This window comes from Schistosoma mansoni, chromosome W (genome assembly GCF_000237925.1).
Source record: "Schistosoma mansoni strain Puerto Rico chromosome W, complete genome".
NCBI classification, from domain to species: domain Eukaryota; kingdom Metazoa; phylum Platyhelminthes; class Trematoda; order Strigeidida; family Schistosomatidae; genus Schistosoma; species Schistosoma mansoni.
In genome coordinates, this window is record NC_031502.1 from 2,479,769 (window position 1) to 2,496,887 (window position 17,119).

The following is a 17,119-nucleotide window of genomic DNA, read 5'->3' on the forward strand; positions in this document are numbered from 1 at the left end:
AGTGGTCATTGAGTTCAGGCTAGGCTCTGGAAAACAACGATAACAAGATCATTCTCTAATTGTGGAGGGAATAAATATAGAATCATAAACACTTGTAAATAATGTTTGAAAAACTGCATTTTGCTACAGTCATTATCAAATAGGAAATACGCCACCTCGATGACCAGAAAATCTAGATGATCGACGTACCATTAAAGTCTATACATAGTTAAGTCTAACAAAAAAATAGCCTTTTCAGAACAATCATGATGAAGGCTAACTAAAAGAGAAAATCACCGTAACCTTTCACAGAGTTAGTGGTCTTCGAGTAAAGAGCGTTCAGCTGAGTAGTGTATTTCTTTGGTACATGTTTTAGTGCAAAGGAATTTTTAAAATACCTGTAGATCAATGTGATACAATTTCAAGAACTGTCGTTACAATCGAACTTCAGTAAGTTCATCTGTGTGAGAACGTGATGAAGGATGAATTTCAGTTTCAACAGCCTTGATTACATTAGATGCATACGAGATTATAGATGATAGTAAGCGGATAATAGTCAAAATTGCATTATTCCTCAATATGGTTTACACATTTCAATACTTGATTTCCTATTAATATATGCTAATCTTAACAGTTTTCTACATTCTGTAATGCTACAAATAATCATATATATTTTTGTAAATTATCTCAAATATATTGATTATCAGAGAATTAAATAAAAGTGCCCCCAACAGACAAAATAATGTTCCTGCTATTATTATTTTAAAAAATAAATGCTATCAAGCAAGAATGAATAAATATATGTATATGTGTAAATGGAAATCGAATTAAAACATTACATCGTCTGTAAGAGATAAGGGCGACGGGAATAAGGTCAAAACTTTTCTGGTTGAAAGTAATGCTAATTAGTAATTAAATCAGGAATCGAAATAAAAAGGAACGATAAATACTACAAATAGAGATTTTTTTGAACTAATCACTGTGTACAGTGGCGACAGTAGTATTTATCGTCCTTGTGTACAGAGATTAGTTTTTGAATCTTGCGGAATCTGCGCTTAAACACTATTACAGTAGATCATCGAGCCAATGTGGTAATAAGCTCAGTACACATTTCAAAAAATTCCATTGTTTGATGTCGTTTAGTTCTTCGGTTAATCGGTACTTCTTGACAATTAGCTGAAAACGATCGAGAAAATTCAGTTGTATTTGGACCATCGGAGCAATTGGTTGGACTAGCAGATCCAGTGCTACCAGAAAAACTACCATCTCTACTATATGTTGAAGTACCCATAGCAGCTGGAGGAGCTAAAAACAAAAGTAAATACAGAATATATATATATACGCCTGTTACCCCTCGCAGGGAAGCATATGACACTCACCACCACTCTCCATCATTTTCACATCTGCTCTCAATTCCTGACGTAGTATGTTCTTCGCCCTTTCAATTTTCCGTTTCCCTTCAGAATTCCATGTAAGGGTTTGCCTCGTCATGCAGTTTGATGATTTCCGTAATGCATATCCTATCCACTTCTCGATGTTTGTGGTACTTCTCCACCTTTCAGCTCCGTACAGTAGGATTGTCTTGACGTTCGTATTGAAGATTCTGACTTCGATATTGGTTGATAATTGTTTTGAGTTCTGTATGTTCTTCAACTGCAGGAATACTGTCTTTGCTTTGCCAATCCTCGCCTTTACATTTGCATCAGATCCTCCTTGTTCTTCAATGATACTTCCCAGATACGTGAATGTTTCCACATCTTCCTCAGTTGTTCCATCGAGGGTGATTGGGTTGGTGTTCTCCGTGTTGTATTTGAGGATCTTGCTTTTCTCCTTATGTATGTTGAGGCCTAGTGATGTAGAGGCTTCTGCTACACTAGTTGTAATCGTCTGTATTTGTTTGTATGTATAGGATCGAAGAGCTAGGTCATCTGCCAAGTTTAAATCTTCTAGTCGATCCCGAGCTGTCAATTGTATTCCGTTCTTCCTCTTAGATATAAAGGTCTCCATAATCCAGTCGACCACCAGAATAAAGAGAAAGAGGGAGGGTAAGCACGATCGATCCTTACAGAATTCAGCTTGTTGATCTTGAAGTTGGGTGTCTAATGCGTGTTTCATCCGGTTCAGCAACACTCTATTGAAAACTTTTCCTGGTACTGACGGTAGTGTGATCCCCCCTTTGTACTTCTCACATTTGCTCAGATCTCCTTTCTGTGGTATCTTGATGAAGTAGCCTTCCTTCCAGTCCATCAGCACTTGTTTTTTCTTTCAAATCTTTCTGAATAGAACATGGGGCATCTTTGCAGTTACTTCTTTGTCCGATTTCACTGTTTCAGTTGGTATGTTGTCAAGCCCTGATGCTTTCCCACACTTGATTTGTCTGATGGCCATCCTGATTTCTTCGATCGTCGGAGTGACATTTGTATGAAGGTCTGTAGGTGTTGCTTCGATGTCCGGTGGATTCAGTAGAGCTGGTCTATTCAAGAGTTCTTCGAAGTATTCTACACATCTGTTGCTCTTTTCTTGAATCTCAGTGATTGCATTACTTTCCTTGTACTTGACCGATCTCTCTGGTTTACTATATTTCCCTGCTAGTTTCTCTATCGTTTCATATAGTTGTCTCATATTTCCTTCTCTTACAGCTTTTTCCGTTGTCGTTGCTAGCTCTTCAACGTGCTTGCTTGTTTGCTTCAGTATATTCAGCTTGTGTCTTGACTTTCTTTGTTCTTGCTCAGCTGTTATTAATTGCTGTCTTCTTGTTCTTCCTTTCTCGGATCTTGTCCCGGATTTGCATAAACATCCACTCTTCATAATAATGCTTCTTGAGGTCCAGGACCTCCTGACACGTTGACATTAGTGCTTCTTTGATTTATTTTCAGTTGTCCTTCATAGTAGTTCCTCCTTTCAATAGATCCTGTTGTTGAGAGTTTTCTTGAATTCCTTGGGTTTGTTAGTAGCTCGTAGAAAAACTGTATTGAACCTTTGTACTTCATTTTTCACTAGCTGACCAGTGTTAATATCATTTATTTTGTTTGTATCAGTTACTCTTATTTCATTTTTTTTTCAGGAGTTTCCGTTTTATTATTAATCTCACTATTTTCTTATCTTCTCAATATTTTGATACAAAGCACGGCGACTTGTGCGAACTAACATTCGTCTGAAAATTTATATGTTGTAGATTTTTTAATCCGTAATAACATTAAAATGTCTTTATTATTATTGTGACTATTATTATTTAATACCATTGGTAAAAAAGACATTAAAAAGAAATATGGTTGAAACTTACTTCCACCACAAGAATCAAGGCATACTGACATATTGTTTGAACGTAATCTACCCATCGCTGTTTCCGATTCTAATTGACTTTCATCGATACACTTAAAATCGAGGAGATATGATCTTGCATCGACCTGTGAACGTAAAATATCAACTTTAAAACTCATTGGAGTAAATAATTTGAAATAAGGAACAAGTATGAACATTAGTAAGTTTATTCGTTCTATTATTAATAGAACCTTCCATTTTAAATACGATGTGTGATGTTTAGTACTTGGAGCTGAAATTCTATCTCTAAAATTGAGACCTATTGGATTTAATTATCTACGATCTAAGTCACTGTTATATTCCTATATCCAATGAGTCAAATCATATGGTATGTTTAATAAAAAGTTACCTATTTGTATCAGTAGAAATCACCAGCTCTACACAAAACTACAATGGTATTCGTCACAAAAAGTAGGGTGAAAGAAAATCAAATATGGTATTAGTTCAAAGTATTAGATTAAGGAAGTGACTAATATCTGCATGTATGTCAGGACTTTATTAGATCTAACGATGAGATGATAATTTATAGTTGAAAGTCTTATATGAGGTAGTTAAAAATCAATGGCAGATGTTTAGTTACATTCATTTTTTATTTTCTGAGTGATGATAATCCAATATCACCAAATATCGACTTAAATAGCTTGGGTATGCTTTCATATTGTGCATTACTTCCTGATTCTATGACTAAGTGGATGAAGTTGAGAAGTGGACACTTTGTAACATGGTCCTGTGGTATGAAAGATAGCTGTATACAACTGGTAATTGTAGACACTAAGATTTCCTTGATGAAGTCCTAGAGATCAGGAAGCTCAGTAGCAGTCGTGGCGTAGTTTTCTATTGAATTTTTTTCTAAAAGTGAGATCCACTTCCTTGATTTAATGAAAAGCACACTTTTGATGTTCTGTTACACTAAGTGTTTTGTAAAATAAAAGAAAAATGGACTTCATTTAAACCCTGAGCGTACATCCGTTAATTTGGGTCCATCAAACCACGTCAAGCCTTTTGTTTAAAAGCAACAAGCACTATTCTCGATATTGCAGAAAAAATACACGTCATATTTTCTTACATGGTCTCCAGTGTGGATTAATGACATGGCAGTAGGCCCGACTAAACAGACACCTGGCATCATTGTTGATAAAGTAGCCTGGTTGGTTCAGATAACCTTGTCAGTATCCATGAGATAACTGTGACCAATACTAGGAGAACATTGGTAATATGATTCAAAATCATTTGCAATGAAGCAAATGCATCTATTCATCATCCTCACCTAGACTATGAGTTTCAATATTAGGAATTCACCTCCCTTATTTTGCAAACCTTATTCTCTGTACTTAATATATTTTTCATACTGTTATTGATATTATCAGATTGGGAGTTTGTGGAGATAGTAATATTTTTTAATAGTCGAATTCATGAGTCTAATCTGTGTCGGGTAGAGACAGGTATCTATCACAGATAATGGATGAAGGGGTCGCGCAATATCATGAATCGATTGAAGTTAAACATTAACACCGTCGGATGCCAGCTAAGTGGCCTAGAGGTTAAACATTCGCGGGTGAGACCAAAGGTCCTGGATTCTAGCCTACGTGCGGGATCGTGGGTGCATACTGCTAGGATGAAACGGCCGTCCAGTGCTTCCGGGTTTACAATGATGGTCTAGCTCAAAGCCGACTCATGAATTCACCTATTAATATTATTGATATTACGAATTATTTGTTGATTTATCTTAATTTTATCTCCTAGTACTAATATCCGGTGGTCAACTTGAGCCAATATTGCATATTCGCGCCGGGTTCATGATTAACTGTTTGTATGAATCCGAAAAACCAGATTACTGACATCAATTATTATTTTGAATAAACAAGTCATAACTAACAATAAATTACGAAACTTTTAAAGACAATCACTTTTGGAACAACAAGAATCATACACCATATTTAAAGCTCTTTTAAGTTCAAATGTATCGATAAACATTAAAGAACTATACATATTCATGATATAACATGTTATATAACAGTGTTTGAAAAAACAATAATCACCAGCTAACCTGATAAAGTTGTAATACAAGTCGAGAATAATGCTGTAGTATTGGATTCCATTTTCTTACACGTACATTAAAAGGATTAACAACTTTCCATTCATAACCAAGTGAATTCATTGCTTTAAATACTTCATGCATAATATCCCATGGTCTAGATTGAGAACGTATACCTAAATGCCATTTAAAACGTTTCATTCCACTAGCTGCTGCAGCTCCCGATGTAATAGCTGATTGTGCTTGAGAAGAAATTTGACTTGGACAGTTCAAATCACCTGTAACAATTGACCCAGATGCCTATAATTAAACAAAATAGAAAGATTGAAATAATAGATTGTTATAAATTAGAAGTTGATTCGGAAGATATAAGTCTGAACAATGTTTAAGTTCAAGTGAAACAAACAAGTTACAATTTGTAAACCATCGAAATAAAAAGTTTAAAATTTTATAAACGATAGGCAGAAATATATGAGGAACCTAGCAATGACAACAAAAAAAGCTATAAAAGAAGGAAGTGTGAGGCAACTAAATGACAGAAAGAAGAAGCGAGTAGGGAAACAAAGTAAACCAGGACGACCAGTCAAGAATAAAAAAGGCAAACCAATCACTGAGATTCGAGAACACCGGAACAAGTGGGTAGATAAATTTGGAAGAGCTCTTGGATAGACCAGCCTCACTGAACAACAGAGGACACTGAAGCAGCACCCACGGACCTTCCTACAGCTGTTACCCACTAACAATCAAGGAAATCAACATGGTCATCAAACATATCAAGAGTAAGAAAGCAACAGGACCTGAAGACATACCAGCTCAAGCACTAAAGCTAGACATAGAAATAACGCAAAACACCCTTCATATTCTATGCACAAGAAAAAATGCCAACAGACTGGGAAGAAGGAAGGTATCATATTACTATCGGCACCAGGAAAAGTTTTTAAGTATTGTTGAATCGGATGAAAGACTTAGTAGACGCACAACATCGAGGATCGGTCGTGCACAGACGAAATAGCAACAAAACGGATCATCGTTGAACAATCAAGTGAATGGAACTTATTACTATACATCAATTTCCCTGACTGTAAAAAAGCGTTTAACAGTGTGGTTAGGAAAGCCTTGTTGAATCATCTTCAATACTATGGTGCACTCGAGATCGTCAGCATCATACGTAATGCACCGACCAAATCACATTAGATGGGGAAGCTCTGGAAGAGGTAGAAACTTTAACGTACGTGGACAATATCATCGGTGAACAAGGAGGATCTGATGCAGAAGTAAAGGCGAGGATTGGCAAAGCAAGGAGAATATTCCTGCAGTTGAAGAACATACGGAACTCAAAACAATTGTCAACCAATATCGAAGTCAGAATCTTCAATACGAACGTCAAGGCCGTTCTACTGTACTGAAACGTGGATAACTACCACAAACATCATCGAGAAGGGAGAAGTATTTATAAACAGTTGTCTACGCGAAATACTCAACATTCACTGGCCGGATACCATTAGCAACAACTTAATGTGTTATAGGACAAACTAACCTCCAGTTGAAGAGGAAATTAGGAAACGTTGCTGGAGGTGGACAGGACATACATTGCGGAAATCAACAAACTGCACCACGAGACAAACCCTAACTTGGAATCATGAGGGCAAAACGGAAATAGGCAAACCAAAAAAACATTGCGTCGGGAATTGGAGGCCGACATCAAAAGAATGAATAACAGTTGAGAATAACTGCAAAGAAGAGCCCAGGACAGAGTCGGTTAGAGGATCCCGATGAGTGGCCTATGCTCCCCACGAGGGGTAACAAGCGTACGTAAGTAGTACAAAAGGTACTTTATTATAAGTTTATACAAATCCGATAGGTATTAAAACTCATAAAGTTGATAACTGCTTCGTTATTTGTTACGTAAAGTTATAAGATATCAAGTATAGAATTATATTTCAAGCATTGTGTTTAGAATTGAGTTTTTTGGAGTTTCTCAAACATGGAACTAGCAGAAATGACAGTTTTCATAAGTTTATGACTCAATGATAGACAGTCAAATACCGAAATAATTGAGCTACAAATCAACAAAAGTTTCACTTTTTTATGACTCTGGGCTTTCGGGAACAGAACAAGTACAATAAATGTAAGTCAGGGTTATCTAAATACCGATGGCCGATAAAATTGCACGAATCACAAGTGTGTTGCACCTAAGGACCGATGTTTAGATATGGTATATATTACTAAGGTTGGGCACCATACAAGCATTTTTATACATTTCTATGTACAGAAATTAAAAAACAACCACAAATTGTTTTTAGTTGTACCGTATCTAAGTTGCGTGTGTCAGGTTTGACTGCCTCCCATATTTTTATTTAACTTAGTCATAGGCATATTTTTAGAGATAACGCTCTTACGGTTTGACCTTATTGAATACTAAATCACTGGTCACTGAACTTACACATCATTGAAAGAAAAGTATGCACAATCTTGCTTCACAACAAATCCACTACATTCAACTTCTAAAATTAAATTGCATATAAGGAATGAATAGCGGCTGTAAAACTAAAAACAAGCATCTTAAGTCAATATTCAAATTGGTTAAGAAAGGTTATTTAGTTGTAAAGATAGCGTTAATCCTACAACTATAAAACTATAATTTGTAGATGACCTATGAGCGATAAAGTGGGGTTGATGAATTAACGAGAATCAAAATACGGTTATAAATAATAATTAGAAGATAGAGTTTGAAGCTGGGGGTTAATAAAGTTGAGTTAATGTATTCACCAGACTAACATCAGCTATAATCCCAAAATGCTATTTAGCTTTATGAACGATTGAACTTCGTACAAAAAAAACAACTGCTATCTTGTATCTGATTGATTCATCCATAAAATATAGTCCTATTTAATTAAACATTAAGTCTGGCAAATAATGTATAAAAACAGACACTGAATAAGGATTTATTACCAATGAATCCCCCATTGGATCTAATGTTCTTGATAACGGTGGTCCATCAGGCATTCTTTCTGGATGAGGTCGTGTTGGGGAGAGACCTCTTCCTTTTAATCCAATTATGCCAGTATTATTACCATAATTTGGACTTAATGATTGACTTCGACCACCACCAGGCTGAGAATGAGTCAGTGTACCACCACTAATAGGTGGACTATTTGATGTATTTGTTGTTGTTCCTGCTGCTGATGAGGTTGATGAATCAATCCCAGTAGCAACATAAAAATTATTCACTTCTTCTGGATTTAAAACTGATCCAAAACGTCTTTGAAATTACAAAAAAAGTAGATGATTAGCATGAAAATATGGGACAAAAAATATTCTGCTATTATAGTTTTATATTCATTTTGTCTAGTTAACTTAATAGACTAATTACGGCAATATATGTATAGAGAGGTCCAGGTCGCCGGCTATATTTGATAACTTATTTAGTCAAGTAATAATTTGTGAACTTACGTTTGAGCCGCACTTTAATTGTGAGGTTGATGATAGTATTCACTTGCCCAAACCCGAATAGGTAGAGTGGGATTGGAACATGTGACTTAGTGGCTGACAACTGAGAGCAATAACCAATGGGCTAAGGTCTCACTAGGATAGGAATAATAAGAACAATTCAATTTGTCTTATACCTACATCAGTGGATGATTCACCTAACTAGTGGGCTGAAAAGTACATCTTCAAGATCCTGTTAAGTGTTTATATAGATCTGTAAGTAAATATCATAAAGTATACAGTTGACTAGTCAGAAGAAAATTTTTAAAAAAAACAAAGCTTCTTCAATTTATTCAATCACAAAAAGTAGTTAAGAACGATTAAAGTGTAACCGTTTTATAATTTCCGAATACAACCTATATCATTGTGCGTATGTTGTGATGTTTATGAAATCAAAATTCTGCTTTTTTTAAAAAGTCATAACTGGACATGTTAATATCCAGCTGTTTATAAAAACTAACAAGATACACTAAATATTTTGCGGCAAAGATATCATTTGATTGACTGGTGCTAATTTATGACTTTATAAATCCATGAAATACATGATTGAACTATTAACATCAGTTTCATACAAGCTAAATTCACACATTAGTTAAGCTTGGATTAAATATGTGTGTAATATCCTAACTAAATCGAGTATTTACCGTTATTAAACAATATAATTCTCCCTAATTGAAAACCTACACTTAACTTCAACATTACCCGTTTGGTGATTTCAGCATTAATAGTTGTTCTGAGAGAAACAGTAGTCAGATATCAAATAACTAAGACATTATTCGACCAGATGACTCTATACAGCTTATATTTCAGTCCACAGCAAGCGAGACGCTAAGACCGATGAACATAGGACAAACATGTTAACCACTGCTACTGACAATAATTACGTTCAGAAGTCCTTAAGCTTTATCAAGTGTAGTTTACACGATGTGACTAAAAGTGCGATTTAACTGGAACAAATTCAAGTGTCCGCAAACATACTTCATAGTCTTTTTTTAGTGGTAACGCAAGATATTTTTAGTAGCTTGGGTTTTCCAGAAGTAAACACTATGTTAACAAGCCTTCATATGTTTTCTGCGTCCAGTGGTGTCAAGAAAGAGAGTACTTAGTATATATACTCGTTTACCTGATGGGCAGAAAAAGTTTCCGAAGTCGAATAATTCAGTAAAAAACACCATATGAAATTTAAATATTCCCAAATTGTAATTACAACTGGAGAGTAATAACAAGTGAAACTTACTTATTGTCTATGATAAGATGATAAGCAACTGATAATTGATCACTAGGATCGTTGTTTAGTAAGGCAGCGAAAACTTCACGTTCTGTTGCATTGCACGCTTGACAAACTTCATAAACTGCTTCCTAAGTCAACCAAAGAAAATTATGAAAACATTGGTTATAATAATTACTGATGACAAGTATATACATGATCAAAGCAAGCATTGATCACAGAATAAAACTCCTTGGAATCATTTAGTAGTTGGATCCAATGTACTAATAATAAGTCATATAAAGTTTACTGCCGTGCTTTTGTTTGAAAAACGATTCACTGTTACGTTTTTATTGATAATTCAATGTGATGATTCGTCATGTGGTCGGTCAAATCCTGCACATTAAGTCTGTAGTATGACCGGAAAGCCAAGTATCTTTTAGTACTAATGTATTTTATTAGATGCTTCGATAGCTCAGTAACGAAGTTTCAGAGCGTGGGATAGGACTAGACCGTCTCAAACTTTGAGAGAGGATTAATTCCCTTAATCTTTCAGAAATATCCTGCTGAGTCCCAAGCATAACGACTGTATTCAACCACTTAGCTATGATAATCAACTGGTCGTATAGAGCTACTGACCCTTTCTACTCATGTCGTTATATTTTTGCTTGTCGCTGATCTGGTTTAACGTCATTCGAACAGTGAGAAACTTGTGTTCCCAAAGTGAAATGTTAATTGACAATAATACGATTAATAGTAATAAGTTGCCAGGTACTTGTATATGAGCCACAGTTTAAGTGTGAGGGTCAAAACCGAAGTAGCTAGGTAGACGTTCGAAAGTCTTCATAGCCGAAAATAGTACACCTTAAACACTAACCTACCGCTCCCAGATGAATTCGATCCCGCGTCATCAGTTTCACAACACGACATGTTACGGTCGAGTTATTTAGGCTGCAGCTGACCTTCTGTACACCTGGGGTGAATTTAAAATTCATCACTGAATAGTAAGCAATTTCAAATTTGTCTAGTCCTTTATCATGCTGGTCGGATTTCATCCGTCAATTAGCCATGTGACCACTAGTTCAAGCGACTCGACATTTATTGTGTCTTCCTATCGGAACTGAACACAAATTAGTGGAAAGACAGCACTTTAAATATGAAGTCATATCCCGTACATTATTTAACCAATAACTCGACCACATGATGTCTGCCACAACACTTTGATAGTCGTAAGTTAATAGCTTTTCTAGGTAGGCTCTGAGTAACGATGACTTCAGAAGAAACGGTTGCTAGAACTTAATAACGAAAGTCACGAAACTAATACAATGTTCACAGTTGAAAGGGACAGGACCATAATACATCGAGTAGACGTTAAGTCTTGGTTTTAGGTAAGAAACATTAGAGTATTTCAATGAAAAATAATCATAAACACTAGAAAAAACAGTAACCACAACTATCAATAAGTTGGATTGTATTAATCTTAAAGCTTACAATATAAAACAGGATAACCATCTTTGATGTGCTTTAGTTCTAATACATAATACAAAAAATTACAGAAGACATGATTTGGAAAAACATTACCTTGTCAATTATTGAAGCATCTTCATCGCGTTCTTGAGGGAAAAGATGACTAGGAAGATCAACTGAGAACCACGGATGTCGTCTGATTTCTTCTATGGTTGCACGTTTAATCGGGTCCACAGTAATCATTCTTCGGAGAAGATCCCTCACCTAAACACAAAAGTGACATATATATATATATATATAAACTGCCCCCAAACGCCCTGGTACGGCCGAGAGTGGGGAGAGTCTGCTCTCCCTCTCGAAATGCTCTCATATGGCCACGCGAATATATAGCCTCTGCCAGGGAAGTCCTACTCACTGCCTTCTCGTGGAGGGGGTGTTGTTCACAAAAGTGAGAGGACGAAAAGCGAATGTCCGGCGCTTTAACCGGGTTGGTGGACGTGGAGGATCCACCTAGGGGAATTGGAAAACCCTGATTCAAAATCGAATGAGATTTGTGAGGCGCACATTTATCTGGTGCTTCCTTGTACCAATATTTATGTGTTTAAATAAATATATAAACTATTGGTTTACTATGAAATGTACAACTAATTTATTAATGACGAGTAGTTGCAGACTTTGGATACTCAGTAGTTGGTCTAAACTACAATAGAGTTGTGTTTGTGGAGCATAACCTACAGCTAAAATATCTGTTAGCAAAAACTAAGACGAAATAAGTCAGTGTGAATAATTTTGGTCAAACTATTCTAACTAACTAAGCTTTCCTATCACTATCACATGAATGATATTTTCAAGAAATCACATATGACAGAAACGGGAGAACAAATAGAAACAATGGCGGTTTGTGCTTTAAAGGGATAATAAGACATGAACCGAAATACCAAACTCTGAAAAAACAAAAGCGAAATGAAATAAGTCGTGAAGGTTTAAATACAGTGTCAAGAGTAGTGGCCATAGAAAAATATAGACTACAGAATATGCGTTACCACTTATAAGACCTTAGACAATGAGGCAACCATTCACTACGCGGTTTAAACTAACGGTCAGAGACCTTGCAAAGAGCTCCATTATATAACACTACACACTCAAGCAACCTAGTACTTCAGTGAAATTACATACTCAAGTGACAGTCTATATAAAACCTTCCAAGCCATGTCACTGTAGACGGGATACACTAGATGGCATACCTGGCTAGAACCCTACCCTTAACGATAACATAACTAACTTATGGTGAATCCACACTAACAAGATCTCTCAAGGAACAAGCAATACAAATGAAGCTTTAATTGTTGGTCTCGTTTTATTCATATTCATAAAGGAGGGGTGATTGTATGAGATACGATGGGATGTGACTATTTAACATGTCTTATCCAAAACAACCTAGTAGACCTCAACAAACTGCTGTGCACCATTTTTTTACTTTGACATGTAGCTGAATATCTTGCTAACGCATAAAAGGTATCATTATTTGTCAGGCGTTAGATGCTTGGAAGTGGTAGTAATAGAGTTAAAACAGTGCATGCGATTTCGAATCACTGGCGAATACCTGCATAGCAACTTCAACCAACAGAACCTGATCAGCATCAAGGACCAGATAAATATGACATTAGTTAATATACAGTAATAAATTAGAGTAGATGCCATCAGGTTAGTCTAGTAAGACTGATACAACTTATGAAACAAGTACTATGGTTAAGGGAATGGATTACTTTGACAGGAGAGCAATCAGGAATACGATGTGTCTAACGTTCTCTTCGAAGACACGGGACGCAATAAATGATCCTTAACAAAATAAACGTGATTCAAACCTACCACATAAGACAAAAAGCAAAACAATTTTTAAGTGAGGAACGTGGATGATAGTTTCCCAATACAAAAAAACACTTACACCTGAACTCAAAGTTTCTGGCAAATGGAAATAGCCTGCTTTGATTTTTTTGAAAAGTGTAGGTATGTGTTCATCATCAAATGGAAGTGTACCACATAGTAATGCATACAAAATTACTCCACAAGACCATACATCTACTTCCGGACCAGCATATAACTTTCCAGATATTACTTCAGGGGCAGCATAGTTCGGGGATCCACAAGAAGTACGTAGAAACTCACCATCTTGCATTATGTTTGACAAACCTGGAAAAATTTGAATTTTTTAGACACTATTTTATTAAAATATAACTGAACTTTGAGATGACCGCAGTCCACTATACGCTACAAGAAATTTCAAAAATACCGAGATTTGCGATAGGAAATAACTGTACAAAGCTTGGTTAAGTAGTATATCAACTAACAGTATTAGTTAAATCATCCCAGCCTTTATAAAAAATATTTATTTAACATAAATACTATTACAAATGGACACCGGAATAAACACGAATCACACAAAAACCAGGAACCAGGGCCTATAATACAGTAATATGTACCATAAAAATAATCACCCACAAGCAATGTATAACCTGGCAGTACTAAGACATTCGACTAAGCCCGTTAGGCTATGATTTAACTTGAGGGACTGCATTCTATTTAGGCAGCAATTTTTACTATCAATATAATTCCTTGTAACCACGTTGTTGGCTTAATGAATTAAAATGGTTACCTCAAAAAGATACTGTAAACTCATGTACAAGTTTTAAAAAAACCGTATTTAGATATGCACGACTAAAATCAACTAAAGTTCAGTCCACACACTAAACTTAAGGGGAAAAGGAACGCAAACCAAGAGCGTAACTGTTGGTAACGAATACAACAGACCTGATGACAATATCAGGAAGTAGTACAATAAGCAAAAAGTTTATAAGTCAATTAACGAGGAAGAAAAAGACAAACACCATTACACCTGACACTAACAAAAGCCCAGTGAGCTAGCAAACGCCGTAACATAGAAGTATGACTGCAGCATTACATGTAGAGTTAGTCACAATCAAGCAAGAAATCGAGGTTTATAAGTTATTACGAATGAGTAATTAGGTAGGTTCTTGGGCACCACGGATTAAGGCGAACCTGATAGGCTGCCAGATAGAAAACTCTTAGATCGATAACTGAGACTACGGTGCTTAAATCAACAAGCCAGGACTTAAATATTTTTTACTGTCCTAATATCAGCATGGTACAAACAAATTCCCGGTATACAACCAGTAGAATGTTAATGTCACCAAGTAGTCTGACTTGATCAGCTCAAGACGCTTCACTGTTTGCAACTAAGCTCAGTAAAAAGGAATGACACTTGTAGGGTTATTAGCATTACTTATACTGCACTGGAAAAAAAAATAAATCGACTAACCGAAGTCAGCAATTTTTACATTCTGGTTTGAGTCCAGCAACAAATTTTCTGGCTTCAAATCCCTGTGCACAACCTTATGACGATGACAGTAGGCGACTCCAGAAATTATTTGCTGAAAAAACTTTCTAGCGTCTTTCTCAGAGAGTCTTCCGGACTTCACTATGTAATCGAATAATTCCCCTCCACTGACATACTCCATTATCATAAATATGTCAGTCGGAGTACTAATGACCTGATACAACTTGATGATATGAGGATGTCGGAAAAGCCATAGGTTCAAGATTTCGCGACGTAGCTTGCCGGCAACATCGAGAGCTTTGATTTTATCCCTGTTCACTATCTTGACAGCAACTTGCACTCCGGTAGATTTGTGAATTCCAACTTTGACTTTACCAAAAGTTCCGACACCAAGTGTTTCTCCGATTATATAGTTCCCAATACGAACTTCTGGGTTACATTTTGGGGTACCGCGTCTTCCATCCGCCATAGTTTGAAAGCCGCTCCAACTTTTAGGCCTTTCAGTTCCAATGTCTAACACCGGGAGAATAAACGAAAACCAATTGATTTTTCTGCTCTTACATTGCTTTTTTTGAAATAGACACTAAATGCTAGCGTTTTACTAGGTAACATTGATTTCAAAATTAGAATGGGCATTATTTATTATTGTGATTTTGTAGTGTACAGCTGCGAATCTTTCAGTATTGTAGCGGTAAATAAATCCTCAAGATTAGTAGTTCCTTAAGTCTTTGACATGTGATATTGAATTCATTCATTTCAATGGACACATTTAGCCAAAGGCGCTCGGTCACGTATCCACACCAGATAACGAGTCGGTACACAGCGCTACGTATCTTCTACAACCTGTAAGTCAGTTTAGACTAAACCCGGTATATCGATAGCCAAATGTCTAATAATGCCACATGTTCTCTCCACTTCATGATACCATGATAAATTTCAAAGTTTCAGGGTACTTCAGATTACAATTTCACTGTCAACAGATTTAGATGCCAATAAACGTGACAGATTCACAAACCCAGAAACCTGAAGTACTGAATAACAGACGACTACAAATGGTGTGCGTATCTCCCACATCATTATTTCGTGGTTCTACAACCAACGAAAATAGTTTTTATCATTACTAATGTTCGGTTCAATAAGAAGTTCATGAAATCAGTAACTCAGGAAAAAATTGTCAACATACTCACTTAGTCTCAATACATAATGAATCTCGTAGATTCAGAATACGTTTGGTCGGAGAAAACTCTAGACTGTCTGCAACGGTCTCTATATGGTAATCATGCTGGTTAACACAAATAGGAACGTGACGAATTACTAACCACTGGAGCTGCAAACTATTTATTTACAGTTAACCAAACGTTGGTTAACTCCAAAACATATTGTCTGGGCTTACATGAATGCGCTATTCGTCTGAAGACATTTACTGGAGTTTTGCATATGCAGGTACACAGTCCATGCTGACTTACTGTTGTACGAGATACGCAGCATGAAGTGCCCGAACGTGCCCTGGTACAAGGCATGACTGAACACTCTCAAACACTGATGTCCAGTAAAGATAACGAGGCCAGTCTAACCACCGAAGGCTCACAGAACTACTTGTTTTCTACAGAATGAGCAAACTTAGAGTTAAAAGTTTATCTCATTGTGTTTGAGGTGATAAAAATTTAATTCCACATCAGAAGTCCCCATTATATGTGACTGATAACCCTTCTCTGAAAGCAGAAAATAAGATTACTTCCTAACTTATGTAACGCAAAACAGATCGCCAATGCAACGTTTATTATGCATGGTAACCTGTCGTACGACATCCTTACGATTTGCGACGACCTCATATACGTAGAGGTAGATCGCGAAACAAACTAATGGCTATACCGAAATCTTTTCTCAAATACAAGATCATCTAAAATTTAGACTTGCGTTGTCAACAGACCTTATGGTTTATCTTATACTGTTAAGAAACTGACATTATTGCAATCGAGCAACTAGTTCATGTGGAGGGCTTTGTAGTTTCGATGCGTAAGGAAATCTTAATATTGATAACACTTTCATCAACATAGAATGCACAAGTATTATGGTCACGTCATGAATAATAAAGTGAAGAAAACCCACACATACTTTAAGGTCCTGGGATTTACTCACCAGAACCCTAGCTTCAGTCATTGAGACTTGGTCAAAGTATCAATTAATAATAAAATCTTGAACCATGAGGCAAACCCAGCACGAGGGCACCTCAAGCTATTAAGCACACTACAACAGCTACTAACGA

General features: G+C 36.3%; 1 protein-coding gene across 1 annotated transcript in view; it reads right to left on the reverse strand.

Annotated features, from left to right (window-relative positions):
- Positions 1–630: 630 nt before the first annotated feature.
- Positions 631–17,119, reverse strand: part of Smp_142990 (serine/threonine kinase) — a gene marked incomplete at its 5' end in the record, with an annotated part of 29,768 nt that continues 13,279 nt past the window's right edge. Inside the window, 8 exons of the mRNA XM_018799915.1 lie at positions 631–1,284; positions 3,263–3,386; positions 5,348–5,635; positions 8,288–8,597; positions 10,062–10,183; positions 11,613–11,762; positions 13,444–13,688; positions 14,836–15,366. Of these exons, the coding sequence (XP_018653781.1) occupies positions 1,055–1,284; positions 3,263–3,386; positions 5,348–5,635; positions 8,288–8,597; positions 10,062–10,183; positions 11,613–11,762; positions 13,444–13,688; positions 14,836–15,366 (2,000 nt within the window). The 3' untranslated portion in view covers positions 631–1,054. The remainder of the gene's footprint in view (positions 1,285–3,262; positions 3,387–5,347; positions 5,636–8,287; positions 8,598–10,061; positions 10,184–11,612; positions 11,763–13,443; positions 13,689–14,835; positions 15,367–17,119) is intronic.